At 42.8% G+C, this 15047-nt stretch overlaps 1 protein-coding gene across 3 annotated transcripts in view; it reads left to right on the top strand.

Moving 5' to 3' along the window:
- The first annotated feature begins 1083 nt into the window (after window positions 1-1083).
- The window catches only part of NISCH (nischarin), a 29955-nt gene continuing 15991 nt past the window's right edge, over window positions 1084-15047 (top strand). The window contains exons 1-7 of one of the 3 annotated variants that reach the window (XM_035546867.2): window positions 1084-1255; window positions 6081-6164; window positions 6457-6639; window positions 9966-10014; window positions 11621-11784; window positions 12769-12864; window positions 14533-14628. In XM_035546867.2, coding sequence (XP_035402760.1) covers window positions 1172-1255; window positions 6081-6164; window positions 6457-6639; window positions 9966-10014; window positions 11621-11784; window positions 12769-12864; window positions 14533-14628 — 756 coding nt within the window. In that variant the 5' untranslated portion in view covers window positions 1084-1171. Of the gene's footprint in view, window positions 1256-4851; window positions 4952-6080; window positions 6165-6456; window positions 6640-9965; window positions 10015-11620; window positions 11785-12768; window positions 12865-14532; window positions 14629-15047 lie in introns of those variants that run through there. The other 2 variants (XR_004778689.2, XM_035546868.2) reach the window with 2 other exon arrangements.

The following is a 15047-nucleotide window of genomic DNA, read 5'->3' as shown; positions in this document are numbered from 1 at the left end:
CTATTGTCTGCCAGATGAGACCAAGGAAAAGCACACTGGGGTGAAAATAAAAACAGACCTGTTTGCAAGGTAGCACCAGGCAACTTTGTCACAGCTCTGCTGCAGTGCCTCCACCCCACGCAGAAGTGTCCCAACCTTCAGCAGCACGTGGTGGCCACAAATCACCAAATCACCACCAAAAGCTGCACTAAACAGCACCACATAGCACAGCACAGTGCCACGTTGCACCACATTGCACAGTGCTGCGTTGCATTGCACAGAGCTACGCTACACAGCACCACGCTGTATTGCACAGCACCATGTTGCATTGCACAGCACACAGTGTTGCATTGTACAGCACACACTGTGTTGCGCAGCGCCATGTTGCATCGCACAGCACAGCACACGCGGTGCTGCATTGCACAGCACCGTGCACACTGCATTGCACAGCTCACACCATGCTGCATTGCACAGCATGGCAGAGCACACGCCATGCTGCATTGCACAGTACAGCACAGCACGCACTGTGCTGCATTGCGCAGCACAGTGCACAGAGCATTGCACAGCTCACACCGCGCTGCATTGCACAGCACAGCAGAGCGCATACCGCGCTGCACTGCACAGCACCGTGCACACTGCACCGCACAGCACACACCGTGTTGCATCGCACAGCATTGCACAGCTCACACCGTGTTGCATTGCACAGCACGGCGCACACGGTGCTGCACTGCACAGCACAGCGCACATGGCATTGCACAGCTCACACCGTGCTGCACCGCGCACCCCGCGCGCACCGCACCGCTCACACCCCGCCGCCTTGCACAAACGCAGCACGACCCCGCCCCGCGGGGCGGCCAGCACGCATGCGCAGCCGCTGCCCCGAGCCCCGCCCCGCTGCCCGTAGCCCCGCCCCTCCCGGGCTCTGGCCTCGGGTCCCGCCCCCACCCCCCCACCCCCCCCACCCCCCCGCGGCAGCCCCGCGCCTGCCAATAAGAGCCCGGGGGCGGGGCCCGTCGCCCTGTGGGGGCCGAGCCAAGATGGCGGCGGCGGCGCGGGGCGGGCCGGGGGCCGGGGCGGGCGGTGGCGGCGGCGGCGGGCAGTGGGGGGCGGCGGCGTGAGGGCGGCGGGACCCGACCCGGCCCGGCCCGGCCCGGCCCGGCCCGTCACGTCACTGCGGCCTTCTCCCGGCGCCATGCAGGCGGTGGCGGGCGAGGACGGCGAGGAGCTGCCGCGGGAGGCCCGCGTCCTGGGCTCGGAGCTGGTGGAGAGCTACACGGTGCGCGGCGGGGAGGCGGCCGGGGGGGGGGTGGTGGGAACGCGGCCCCGGGGCTGTGTGCGGGTCCGTCGGGGGGCGGGAGGAGCCCGGGGCCGGGCTGGGCGCTGCGCGCTGCCGTGCCTCGAAGCCAAGGCGCTGCGGAGCCCCTCGGCAAGCAGGGCAGTCGGGTAGGTCGGGGCTGTGCTGCTTCCTCCCGTCCTGAACAAAAGAGACGGTCAGCAGCGGTTTTGTCGGGGAAGCAGTTCGGTTTGCCATGTGTAACTTTGATTTATTTATTTCTTTTCTCAACCGGCTGCGTTGTGCCAGGAGTTAATCGGCTTGTTTTTCAGGAAGAAGCTCATCACCAAACAAACCTCAGCATAATCGCACGCAGAACGTCTCAGGCACGCCGCCCTGATAGTTATGTAATTAACAGTGCTTACTGCTCCTGCCTTACTTAGTGTGACCTGGATGATCTTTTTTGTCAAACGCATGCAGTGACCTCTGGCTTCTTCCTGCCGAAGGAGCTGAAAGGGAGAAAAAAGAAAGGAGAGCAGTGGTGTAGGGGAGCAGTGCTTGTAAACAGTTGCATGTTACTGCTACAAGTCATGCTTCGGGTTACTGCCACCCAGAAGGGTCCCAGAGAAAACTTGACCGGCAGGAGAGCAATTCCTGAGTTCAACAGGGCAGAATTTACACAGCTGAAGCACACAAAGAGTTTAACTCCAGACTGACAACCCCAAACTGTCTTTGTTTGGGCATGGCTGCCGGTGGCGAGTGGCCATGTTTACAGACCTGTACAGAAATTCACTCAACATTCAGGGGACTAGGTTGTCAGAAGCTTGAAAAAGGCTCTTGAAGATTGTTTCACCTCTGTCTGGCAACTTAGCTGCGTGCTGTGCTTTCACAGGAACTGTGCTGCTGCTGCCACCACCGTAGGACTCTGCTAGGATGTGGTTTACCCCTCAGCAAGTTTGTTTTCAAAGTCCCGTGTCGGCTGAGAGGGGTTAATGTTAGCGTTAAGGATTTTCATGAGTATTTTACAGTACCTGTGAATGGGAAATTCAGGTGAATTTGAGGAAATGTCCAAATGTTATCTGTTCCGCCTCTCTCTTGGAGGTTATGGACGCAGGGTGAAATATTAGCTACAGGTACTGTTCAGCAAACCAGCTCATGGTTGGGGATAACAGCAGCTAGGCTGATGGCAGTGTATTTTTTCAAGGCCTGATTTTTTTTAGTGACTAGAGTTCTGGAAATACGCTGTTTTAGTTCCACTTTTCTTGGGGCCTGTAAAAAGTAGTGTGTTTGGAGGGCAAGATTTGCCAGTAACTGGTCCTGATTTGATTCTCTTGCTGCGGGTTCAAGAGAGCCAAAGCATTAAGCTTGCCTGTGTGTACAGCTGTGGAAACTGTTAGCAGGACTCCAGACCTGCAGCCAGCCTGTATGAGAAGGCCCAAGCCATTAGAAATGCAGGAGTGTATTTTTAAATTAAAACAGGAATGATTTACACAAGGTGGAGTGGTTTGCAAACACTGGCGTTTGGTGTTTAAAATTCAGTTTTGTGACATTAAGGACCTGACAGGCCTGTACTGGAGCAGAAGTGCATGTAATAGATGGTGTAAAAGTTGGTTAAATCTGGTAAAGATTAGAGAGACAACAGTGGTAGCAAGGTGTACCTTTACCCATCAACATGTAGCAGTTGGGATAGCGGTGGTCTTATTTACACCCTTGTCTTTGAAAGAAGTCCCCTGTGTATGCTGGTCCAGCTAGATGCTGACTGAAGACTGGCTGTCTGCTGGATGGCCTTGAGGTTGCCAGTGCTTCGTTTCCTGCTATGCATTTGTTTGGCCTAAAGTCACTTTCCTGCCTTTCCTGTCTTTTGCAGCTGTTTTTAATATAAATACTAGCTTTGATATTTAAGGAAAAGACTGTGGCTTCCTTGAATGGGTGTGAACTGTCTCCCTGCTTGAGGAGGCAGGGAGGAGGAGCTGTGGTTGTGTCACTGTTCTGTAATTTGGGACCTAGTAGCTGCAGTTGCACCTGTGCCCCAGGCTTTGTGTGGCTGTGGGCAGTTCTGTCACATACTTGTTCTCTTGACAGTACCGAAGTTTGGCGCTGGAAGTTGTCAAGTTGCAGAAATGCAAGTTCTCCGTGTAAAACAAGAAGAGCAGTTCTTTGTCACTTGTACATAAAATAGACAAAAGGCAGTCTGGAATCAGAGATGTTCAGCAACATCTGGTTTAAAAGCTATACGTCCTATTTTTTTAGTAAGCATTTCAGTTTTTAAAAATGTAGGGACATGAAAGGCATGCTGCGTGGAGAGAGCATACTTAACTGTGAACGCTTTGAAGTAACTAGTAAGAAAATAATGAAAAAACACAGCTCTGGGTATGGTAAACACTGTCCAAAGAGATTAATTTATAGAAAGGTATAGAAAATTTATTACGCAGAATCATTTAGTAGAAACACTGGGAGGTGGGCTTCCAGGCTGCCAGCCTGGGGATGCAAATGCTTTCCCATCGATCTGGATGGAAACATGGTCTGTTGTAAATGCAGGTGGAGACTTCACATGGCAAATTGCGCTGTCTGGGAGGTGGTGCAGCATTTCTTCATCTCCCTGTGCGTGCCTCCTAGCAGTCGGCTCGATGGGTAGGCAGGCATGCAGGAACCTTAACTTCAGCTCTTGGCCTTGTCACTGTTAGCGTGCCCAGTTGGGCGTGTACTTAGATAGCTATCTGGATTTTTTTTAAACCTAAGGATGTTTGTTTGTTTGGTTTTGCTTTAAAATGATTGATTTCTGAATTGAAGCATGTCTCAAACACACAAGCTTCGTGCATTTGTATTCGTCAAGGTAATGGCAGCTGGTGGATTAATGTGAGATCTGTTCCTGTCACTCCGCGTACTGATGTGGTCTGAGGGGCGAAGACGTGCATCGGGCTGTGTTCTGCGTGGGGAACGCTGTGACGTTTTAGAGACTTCATTTGAGGAATTGCATTGGTGCATCTAAAACATCTGCCTTGGATGTTTTCCTGACCAGACTGCCCGTTTGGCTCAGTGCTCTGTTTCTGGAAGTGGTCAGGGCTTGTCATTTCAGCAGAAGGGAACGAAGCCTTTGTTATGTTTGCTCTGTGTTGTACACAGAGCAGAGGTGTATTGCTTCCTTGTCTGATGAGCTATCAGCTGGGAGCTGTGCAGTGTACTGGGTTTTCAGTGTCTGATCTGAGTTTTTATTCATTGTATATTCAATCTGAATTGCATTTAGCTGTGCTGCTTGATCTGCCATAATTTAGCACAGTCAGTGTTTAAGATGAACTAGTGTTTTTATTATGGCTTCTGTGCATAGCACTCTTTTAGTTCTCAATTTTAACAAAAGGTTTCTTTGAGGCCCTCCCCTCTTTCATCAGGGTTATGAGGTACTTTAGAATACTCGGGTTATTCCTGTTCTAGTTTGTCATCAGCATAGTGAATAATCCTGGTCGGCAGTTTCGTAACACAATGTGATGGGAAATCAGTTTCAGGCCTTAATTGAGATTGTAATTCTGTGTAGGCATTTGTCTGTGTTTTCAGTACTCATCCGAGCACTGACGTGTCCCTTGCTGTGTGCACTAGTCAGACATCTTGTTTCGGTGCTCTGCAGGACTTGGGTTTTGTTCAGCAAGCCTGTGCATCAGATGCTTACAAAATATGAGATACAGTTCCACTTTTAAAATGCAAGAGGTATGCTGTTTAATGTCTGGTACTCTGCTGGTCTGGACTATGAGTAAGTGAAAACTGGCTGCATTTTACGTAACAGACTGAAAATCAACTCTGCTTTTTGTTTCCTTGAGTGGAATGACCAGCTAGGCGTGCATCATTCTTAGGGTAGCAATCAGTCAGCTCTGTGTGATCTGCGATAGGAATCGAGTTCTGAGCTGTATTAAATGCTGCTGAGATTTGATTATGATTTTTTTTCCCACGTAACGAAGTTGGATTGGATACGTTGAATTTATTTTCAAGCTGTTGTAGAATTGGTTCTGCTGAGCCTTGTCTTTTTCTACTTTGTGTTTTACGTCCTATATTTCATGTTTCTTTGAGATGGTTTGTTTCTGGTTTGTCCAAAGGTGGATTGTGGGCTTCCTACTGAATCGCTAGTGTTCAACTGGGGAAGTCGCCTGCAATGAAAAATTTTGAGCTGAGTCTCTTTGGTACATGCATAGTTAAAATATTTAACTATAGTTAAAATAGTTTTGTCTAAAGAAATATTAGGTTGCTTTAGAGAGTTGTAATGAATATTTGGGCACGATTGTAACAGGAAGCTGCATTATATGTGCTTTATCCCAAAATGAATTAATTAGTTAACATCGAGCCAGCTAGAGGATTTGCCTAGATTTCTGAAGAGCTGAGCACCAGATTCTGGCTTAACTGTGAAGTGATGGCAGGATGCTTGCCAGGTTCTTCTGCCTGCTGCACAACTTGGTAGATTGAAGAAGGGATGCTGCTATCTCAGGCTTCTCATGGGTAGCTATGGATACTGACTTGGCTAGCAGAAAAGTTGAGAAAAATAGTTTAGAGGTCTTATTTGTTTTAACCTTTGGGTTGCAAAAATAACTGTTGCTTTAAAATAAAAAGCATCCGAGTGTTTTTGTTTGCAGAGCAGCCTTGTGAATGAGATTAGGCATCCGACATCAGCAAAGTCATCTTAGAGTTTGGATTAGCTTTTAGTTAACTAAAAGATTAGATGTAGATTAGATCCTACATACTGTGTGAATGTAGGATTGCCTTGTAGTGCTACGTTAGCCTCTACATATCAGCTTTTCTTTGAGACAAATGCTTTTGCAGTTCCTTTACTTTACATGCTTTGTTTCAGGTATACATCATTCAGGTCAGTGTTGGAAGTCATCAGTGGACAGTCAAACATCGTTACAGTGATTTCCATGACCTGCATGAAAAGGTAAGGATATTAAAACTGTGGCCTTGGTCTCTTACAAAACTGTTTGTGGAACTTTGTATGGAATATAAATTTTTTCCTCAGAGCGAGAATATCTGCTAGATGCCATCTGGACTGCACTAATGTTTTTTTTGGATGAGCAATATCACATGCCTATGTTACGTTCCCCTCTTGAACAGTGGTATATTGGCATGGACAGTCTTAGCCTCAGTCAGAAGCCTGTCTTTGTTCAGCTGCATCTTTTGTGCAAGTTCAGATGGAATATCAGGTAGTAACTCTGGTCTTTGTCTTTCAGCTGGTCTCAGAAAAGAAAATAGATAAAAATCTGTTACCTCCAAAGAAGATTATTGGAAAAAATTCCAAAAGCCTGGTGGAGAAAAGACAAAAGGAATTAGAGGTCTACCTGCAAACTCTTCTATCCAAGTTCCCTGTTACTGCCCCAAAAGTTCTGTCACACTTCCTACACTTTCATTTATATGTAAGTTATGTTTTTAGCATATAAGTCCTTTAGCATTTAGCAGTCCTGAGTGTTCTTCCTCAGTTCTGACTTGAACAGAACTCTGTGCAATCTTTACAAAATAACTGAAACTGCTCTTTTTCAGCATTTTGCATAATGTGATAAAGAAGCATTTTTAAGGTGTTTTCTGACACTAACTTTATTGCAGCAGATACAGTTCCTACCCACAGTACTTGCCAGCACAGTAAGATCAGAAAATAACTACTGGCAGAATAGTTGGAAGCTGTGAATAAATCTGCAGCCGAATTGGTTGGTAGGTTGAAGTCAACAGTGCTGGCTCTCAGAAGGAACATTACATAATTGATCCGCCACCTCCCCCACTTGGTGGTTAATGGTTGGAGCTGTAGTTCACACTGAAACAGTTTCCAGTAGACCAAATGAAGAAAAATAGCTCTTCTCCAGTTGAGCATGCTGATGGAGTGGCCTCTGGAGAAATGGCTCCAGCCAGCAGACAGTGTTACAGCGAGGAATGCTTGAAGTAAGAAGTCAAGGCTTGCTTTCATGTTCATACTGCAAATTGTTTATTCATCTCTTGTGTGTAATTAGGCTTTTCTGTAGCATGGCATCATGTTGTAAGGGGGAGTGTGGACTTCTTATAAAGAGGAAAATGCACTGGAGAGCTCCATGGAAAGAGAGAACAGTAATTGCTTTGGGGTGGGATGTGCTGAGATGGCCCTTTATGGCTTTATATAAAGGCTTCAGAAATGGGTCACAAGTGATCCATTAGGTCTGTTGATTAAACCTTAGCAACAAAAGAAAAAAATTATTTAAATTGTGTTTCATGCACATAAGTGTCCTGCTGAGAGTTTATAGTTTGAGTCTGATAAAACAGTAGAAGGTTTGTTCCATAGTGTTGCTATTGCCGTGCAGAGTTGATTGAGAAGCAATAGTTTGTATTGTGATTGAGTCCTCTAAAGTGGTTTAGAGGTTTTAAACTTACGAAAAATGTGCTTGGTGACATAGGGACAGTTCCGCACAGATGGAAGAAGCTTCCTGATTCCTGGGAAGTTGCATAATTTCTTTGCTCTGTGGCTGTTCTCTCTTGAATGTTCTGATGTTCCATTAATGTTTCGGTGCAGCAGCTTCAACAAAGGTTTTTTTTGCAGACTGAACTTCTTATTCCCTCTCCTGTTTTTCAGCCAGACTTTTTTTTTTTGTTTAGCTGTGATGTTAATCCTTTTATCTTTCTTTCCCAGAGATCTAGCATTATTTGGGTATGAATGCTTCACTGTTTCTATGCTGCACTTGTGTTTTAGAAAAAAGTGTTCCTTAATATAAATTTCTTCGCTATTATAGTGGAATCTGGGTTAAAGTATGAACTCCAACTCAGTTGTTTTTGCTTGTAACTTCAGAGTACTTTTAAATATTCACAAAAAGTTAGCTATTCAGCAGTAAAGCTAAATATTTACCATAGCGATTCTACTGGAAAGCTATCTTCCTGCAGAACTTTGATCTTTGAAAATATCGGACAGACCACATGCTCTCTTGAGGCAGTATGATCCTTGTTATTATAGCCTTATTAGTTTATAAAGTAAGGCTGCAATGTTTCTTGTTTATTCTTATTTGTAGTATTTCCAGTGAAGATTGTTCATTTTTATTTCTAAGGTTAATAGAATTAAATGGAATAGAAACAGGTAGCTATCATAAAGATATTTAAAACACTTGACATACAGCAAGGAAAAGCCAGGTACAGCTTGGCAAAGAGCAGCAGTAGCATGTGATGGATAGCAATGCAGAACATCACTTTGGCATTGAATAGGACGTCTGCAGTGGTGCAGGGATCCTCGTTTTGTTGCAATCTTACATTTTGTCTTACCTTAAAAGATTTGGTTTAACTTTCAGATAGCTTTTGCAAGAAAAGGATGGAGTGCTCAGAAACTGCTGTTCAGAGGCAACTGCAAACAGTGGACTTCTGTGGGGCTGAAGCATGTCAGTAGTTGGAGCTAAGACAGAGGTCTCTTGTGGGTCTGACAAAGGAATAGAGTAGCTTTCTTTTGCGTGCTAGTCACTGAACAGTCCAAGTCATAATCTTATTTCAATTATAAACATAAAAAAGTCTGCTCTGTCCCCCAGATGGTGAGAGGGATACAGAGAGTATAGTTTTCGATTAAGTGTGCGTGCTAGGTGAGTGAAATTGGTTGTTTCAGAGTAAGAGTCGGAATTGTTGACTTCTGTTTGGAATGCAGCTTCTTCTGGCTTGTTGTTACCAAAACCGTGATGTGGAGGCTTTGTTCGTTTTCAGTGTGTGGGGTTTCAGTTATATTAAGAATGTGCATTTCTAAAATGTTTGCCTAATCGAATGAACTGAAACGCTTCAGACATTCTGTGGATTTATGCTCTTACAAATCATAAGGGATTTGTCAGTGAAGTAAACTCATGAAATATTCATTTTGCAATGATCCGTAATATCTGTTTACATTTAGCAGCTACGTTAAAATGAAATATGTGGGGAAGCTTCACTATCACAAATGGTTTTATTTTGTACCTTTTGTGTGCCTTTGAGAGAGAACTGTTGGAAGTACTCAGAACTATTTCTGAACTTCCACAAAGCATTTGGCTTTTACGGGGAGAAGTATGCTCAGGTGGGAAATAACTGTTCTGATCTTTGTGCACCTTCAGATTTAGGAAGAACAAATTCCTGCATTGAGTTTTCACCATTTTCCTTTCATCCTGGAGTTGTCAGTGGCTGGAATGGAAGTTGACCTCCAGGGGAGGTTCAGGATGGCAGAGAAGATAGAGAATAGGGAAGAAGGCTTTTGAGCTGCTCTCTGCAGTGAGCTTAATAGAGAGCTGAAGTCCAGAAGACTAATTACTTTTTATCTTTCCCCTGTAGGCTTGTTAAAGTAGAGCTCATGCAATATTGGCATTCTGACGAAATGCTGAGTGCTTGATGCACTTAGGTTATGCTTCCGAATGTTAAAATGCCTGTTCTTTGGAGAGCACTATCCTGGTAATAGCTTCTTCAGAACTGAGCTTTCAAGCTGGGCCAATGACCACTGGCAATAGTTGCTCTTGCTGTTGTTGCCCTTTTAATATATGCAGAATCTGATTGTTTGAAAGGAGTTAAGTATATTCAATCTTGGAAATATCAAATTAAATAATTTCAGGTAATTTTTCTGAAATATTTTCAAATGATAAAGAAATCAGTATGACAAGGTCAGTTTATTTCTGTTTCAAAGAAGTGCACCGTAGCAAAAATAGAGAAACCAGCAAAGCTGCACATTGGAAAAATTGCAACTAGAAGTGTGTGAATGACAGACCTGATTATAATGGTTTATTCTTTGCAGGAGATCAATGGGATCACTGCTGCGTTGGCTGAAGAGCTCTTTCACAAAGGTAAAGCACTTGCAAGAATTTAACTGGGAATGATGAGAGAAGTTTCCTCTACCTCCATGCATTTGTATACCCGTGATATTTAATTTCCAGTCAATTAGAAATCTGAGTCTTTGATATCAAAATCTGAGACTTCAGCTTTTTCTTTCTTTTTGCACTTTGATTCAAGCTGCAATTTGGGAGGAACTGTAACAGTAATGCAATTACTCTCGGAAATGAAACAAATTGGTGAATTCATGTTTTGAAAAGGGCCTACTAGTTTGTTGTTAAAGGGTAGGTTGTGGTACTGGTGAGCAGAAGTTTTCATTAAGCTTTTCATCGTGGTGTGTTGTATAACCTGTAGGGAAGTTTGTATTATCTCAATGAGTGCTGATACAATGTGTGTTAAAAGCAAGAAATCAATTTACATGTCTAAATTAATATTATTGTTCCAGATAAAGGAAAATAAATAAAGAACTTTTCTGATGCCAGCAGATGAAAATGTGATGCACTTCCTATAACTGCAGTAGCTCTGTTAGGCCATTTAATGGCAGGAGTTGTGCAAAATGATTAAACATTGCTTATTTTGTTTTGAAAGACATTCTAGATGTTACTGTGTTGCAGATGCCTAAGGTGCTGGGTGAAACATGTTTCAGATTGTTCTGACAGTAAATTAACTTTAGGTACGGCCAGTTCAGGGGGGCTACCCAGCAAATTTTGGAAGGTATTAAGGTAGCTCCTGAAGAAATCTGTCCTGACTTTGTAGCCCATGCAGTCTCACTGCTGTATATTGGTGTGTTCTTCCCTTACTGTGGACTATTTACTGGACTGTTCTTCCCTTACAAGGAATACTGGACTTGCTCCCATTGAAGCCAAAGGGAACTGTACTTAGAGCATTTCCAAGAACTCTGCTTGCCATGAAAGCTGATGCTCTTGCCCATGAGTCAATGTGGTGTACCTAAAAGGAAGAGCAGAAAGATTGATTCCGTGTGTATGTTCTGACTGCTGTACCCCATGTTAAACCCCCCATGTTAAACCTCATGGTGCTGTTTTCTACTGCTCAAATATAGTTCTATAGTAAAATGAGGTTGTAAAAATATCAGATGATGCATTTTGTGTCCAGGGATTTTCCGTTGTTTTTAGTATGGTAAAAGACCTTATACTCTCCAAGAAATCATGTTTGCTATAATTGTGTGTTTAGGTAGCATAGCAAAAGCTGTAAGGGCTATTTAAATGGCAGGCACTGCTTTTCCTGAATAGGAGAACTCCTGACTGTTATAGAACTTAGGAATATCTTTGAATAAGTTTAGTATGATTGTGAGCTTTGATTCCTGTCCTGTGGAAAATGAGGGAAGTTTGCCATTAGTTGTATTAGGAGCTTCATGCTTGTATGATGAGAGCCTATTTGAACAGCTAGGTTATTCTGGTGTAAAAATGTTTAATTCAACTGTTCTAGTACCTCTTCAAAGTGGCAAAAAGAAAGGCGTTATTTTGGTACCTCAGTCATGAGCTTAAAGTAAGAGACGGATGTTTCCTCTCTAACTTTAGATTTTCCATGTACCATTTATTATAACCACTGATGTACAACTCACTGCAGCAATGTGTTTTATATCATGCTCTTGTTTTTCAGGAGAGCAGTTATTAATGGCTGGAGAAGTCTTTACCATCAGACCCTTGCAGTTATATGCTGTCACTCAACAGTTGCTACAGGGGAAGCCTACATGTGCTAATGGAGATGCCAAAACAGATCTGGGTCATATTCTAGATTTCACCTGTAGGCTCAAGTATTTAAAGGTGAGCTATGCATGCACAAATACTGGAGACCTTACTCCTACCAGACTTTGACATGATTATTGGCAAACGTTTGGAGTCTAGTGTGAATATACATTAACTTTACTGATAATAACCCCATGCAGACGTTTAGAAGTCCATGTTAAATATGCTTGTTCTACTGACTTTGAATATGTATCTCGTTCTCTAACAAAGATGCTGTGTGGTGTGGTCTTCCCAGAAGTGGTCTCTGTAGATATGTAGTCACAGAATCTTAGTGGGTGCTGGACTTAGTGGTAGGTAGGACCAGCTAGATAAGAGTTACACTCTCAAGAGTACATTTTTTGTAGATGCTTGTTAGGCCAGTGTATATTTTCAGAATTTTTGGCCCTTTTGTATGCTTCTGACTCCTTTCAGTGTTTATAAGATGCAGATAAGACCAGGTAAAAACCTTAGATTTCTCCCAAAATTATATTCACAGGATACCTTAGTGAAATGCCTGTCTTTTTTGATGCTGATGTTTTCTGAGGCCAGAATCCAATGACCACATGGAAGCTCTGGAAGCCATTTCATTAGATGTGTACCAATGGAGTGCTATATTTTCTCCAAACCCATCTTGTCTACTTCATCCCATATAGTGGAACTGAGGACAGGTCTATCTTAGGAAAAAAAAATGGTGCTTCAGAGAAGTTGTTTTTAGGGAAGGTGGCTCTGCCATGTCAAGCTCAGAATGAAACCTTGGTCAGTTTTGCCTGTGGTATCTTCCATGTGTTACAAAATACAAACACAAGGTGGCAGTTCAAGTTCAATACTCTATTTCTGCAGTTAGCAGTTGCAAGTAAATTTTTTTTCTGAAGAGTGGAGTCTGCAAGTTCAGGAATCAATCCATACTTGAAAAATTGTTTGCATTCCAAGATACTTTTTGTTGATATTGCCTATGTAAGACCTTCTGAAACGAGACAAATTGGATTATGTGCACTAACTCTGTTCTTAATTGTTGATGACCAGGTCACTGGAGCAGGGGGATCTTTTGGAACCAGTAACATTCAGGAGCATCTCTTGCCTTTTGATCTGTCAATTTTTAAATCACTTCATCAAATAGAGGTATGACTGAGATACTGCTTGCATGATTTTATACTCTGTGAATGCAATGTCTCCTGCATGTCTCCTAATATCAGTAACTGTATACTTAGACTTGGTGCTAGAACTGTTGAGTGCAATCTTTAGATGGAATCTTTAATTTAAGATTTTTTTCACAAGTAATGGAAATAAGGGCGCCAAATATAGACGTTTAGACTAGCTTGCGCTGTCTTCAGAAAGAATGGTTTCCAGCATATACACAAATATAAAATAGTGGCTTTCCATTGTCTCGACTATCTAATAACTGGGTTATAATGGAATCTCTTGTTGCACACTACTTTTTATTTGGAAAACACCAAGTATGTGTGAAAATATCCTGACAAGCAATTTGCCTGTGGAAGTACATTTTAGGATGTATTGCGTCTTGCTTGATAATTTGCAGCTTTTTTTTTTTAGTGGTCTGCTTCTAATGCAAATGATGGAGTTTTCAGTAGAAGTTGTTTAATGAGTATTTTATAAAACGCTTTCCAGACTACTTCAAAATTTTCTAGAGAAAGAATATCCAATTTTGTCCTGCTATGGCACGTGACCTGTGCTGTGTCCCCACTCTTGGTGGGTATAGTACCTTTTCTAGTACATGAACACTCTTGTGCCGCATTGATAGAAGAGACTTTCAGTTGGTTAAGTACTGAAGTGGATTCTTGAAGTCAGTGATTTATTGATATTTTAAAGTGGGAAAAACTAGAGTAGGCTGAAGAGTGGGATAGGGTCTAAAATACTGCAGAGAGGCTACTGCACAGTAGCACCTATCTTTCTCTTTCCTGTGGACTTGGATAATTTCTTGCGTAACTTTGCTTAATACGGAATTTTCCTTATTCTTGGAGACTTACAGCTCTAAGCTCGTGAAAAGTTTGGATTGATTGGCATCACACTGACATTTTCATCTAGTAGTAAACACCGTCCAAAAATCAACAGTAGTACTCTGGAAATTATTTATTTCAATAATAAAAGGCTGGCAAAGCTCTGTTTCTGTTTACTGTGTTTTCCTTGATACGCCACCAAATTTGCCACTTCTGGTGGCAACTACATTGTGCAACCATCTACAAAGTAGTACCTGGTTGTTGGGCAGAAGCCACCAGACCTTTGACGCTGTGCCAGCTTCAGCTACAGATAAAAAGACTTTGTAATCTTAGACTTAGTCTGTATAATTAGCTCACTAGCGTATTAAATACTTGGTGTAGTATCTTCACTCCCTAGTAAGCCCCACTTCTCATATATACAGCAGAGAACATACGATACCTTAATTAGTGTCTACAGGAAGAGCCATAGTTTGAGGCACCTCTTTTGTAACAGTAAAATACTGTGCCCGTTAAAAGTGCCTGGGTAGCTTCACCTTGAAGGATACAGAGGGTATATAGAAGGTTGATGGACAAGAAGCTTAGCTCAAATAAATATTTGAATTTCACGTTTCTGAAGTTGTCTCTAATTTCTTGCTTTAGTAAACGTTGGTGTTCCTGGCCTGATAATCTGTGTTATCAGGAGGAGGTTTTAATGGAGTGCCATATCTACTTTCAAAATCGGTAATAGTAGAGAATCTGATATTGAAGCTTTTAGGTACCTCTTCCATTACTCACATTTGTTTGTTCTAACATTTCTGATTTCATAACAAACTAAAATTTTCTTCTAAAATAGATACATCACTGTGGGGGAAAGCTTATAAAAGGGCTGACTTCATCGAAACACACTCTAGCCACAATGAGTGTTCGATTCTCGGCAACATCAATGAAGGTAAGCATGAGTTCCTAATTCTGGTGTATGTTTAAAGCCCATGCAGAAGTAGTGTGTGGGTTGTGGAAATAACCATTTGGAGTCCATGTGCTTTCTATGTTTGCTGCAGGTTCAGCTTTTAAAACCACGGAACTTGAAAGAATTGTCTAACCTTTCAAAATCTCAACTTTTAACACATGGAGGGAGTGTTTACAGGTGTTTCTTCAGAGGGACTTTTGTGGTGGTTTTATGAGAGTGCGTGTTTATTATTCATGCAGAACTGAACGCTCGCCTCTTGTTCTTTTCTGTGCTTTGATTTGGCAAGGGATACCTAGTAGCATAATTTTCAGTCCTTATTGTTTCTCACAGTCTCCAATTTGGATCATCTACTAATGCTGCCATTCCCTCCCTGTAGATCCAAAATAATTCCTGACCTAATC

Source organism: Cygnus atratus, chromosome 10 (assembly GCF_013377495.2).
Source record: "Cygnus atratus isolate AKBS03 ecotype Queensland, Australia chromosome 10, CAtr_DNAZoo_HiC_assembly, whole genome shotgun sequence".
NCBI classification, from domain to species: domain Eukaryota; kingdom Metazoa; phylum Chordata; class Aves; order Anseriformes; family Anatidae; genus Cygnus; species Cygnus atratus.
The sequence above is the reverse complement of the archived record's forward strand: the minus strand, read 5'-3'. Positions and strand labels throughout refer to the sequence as shown.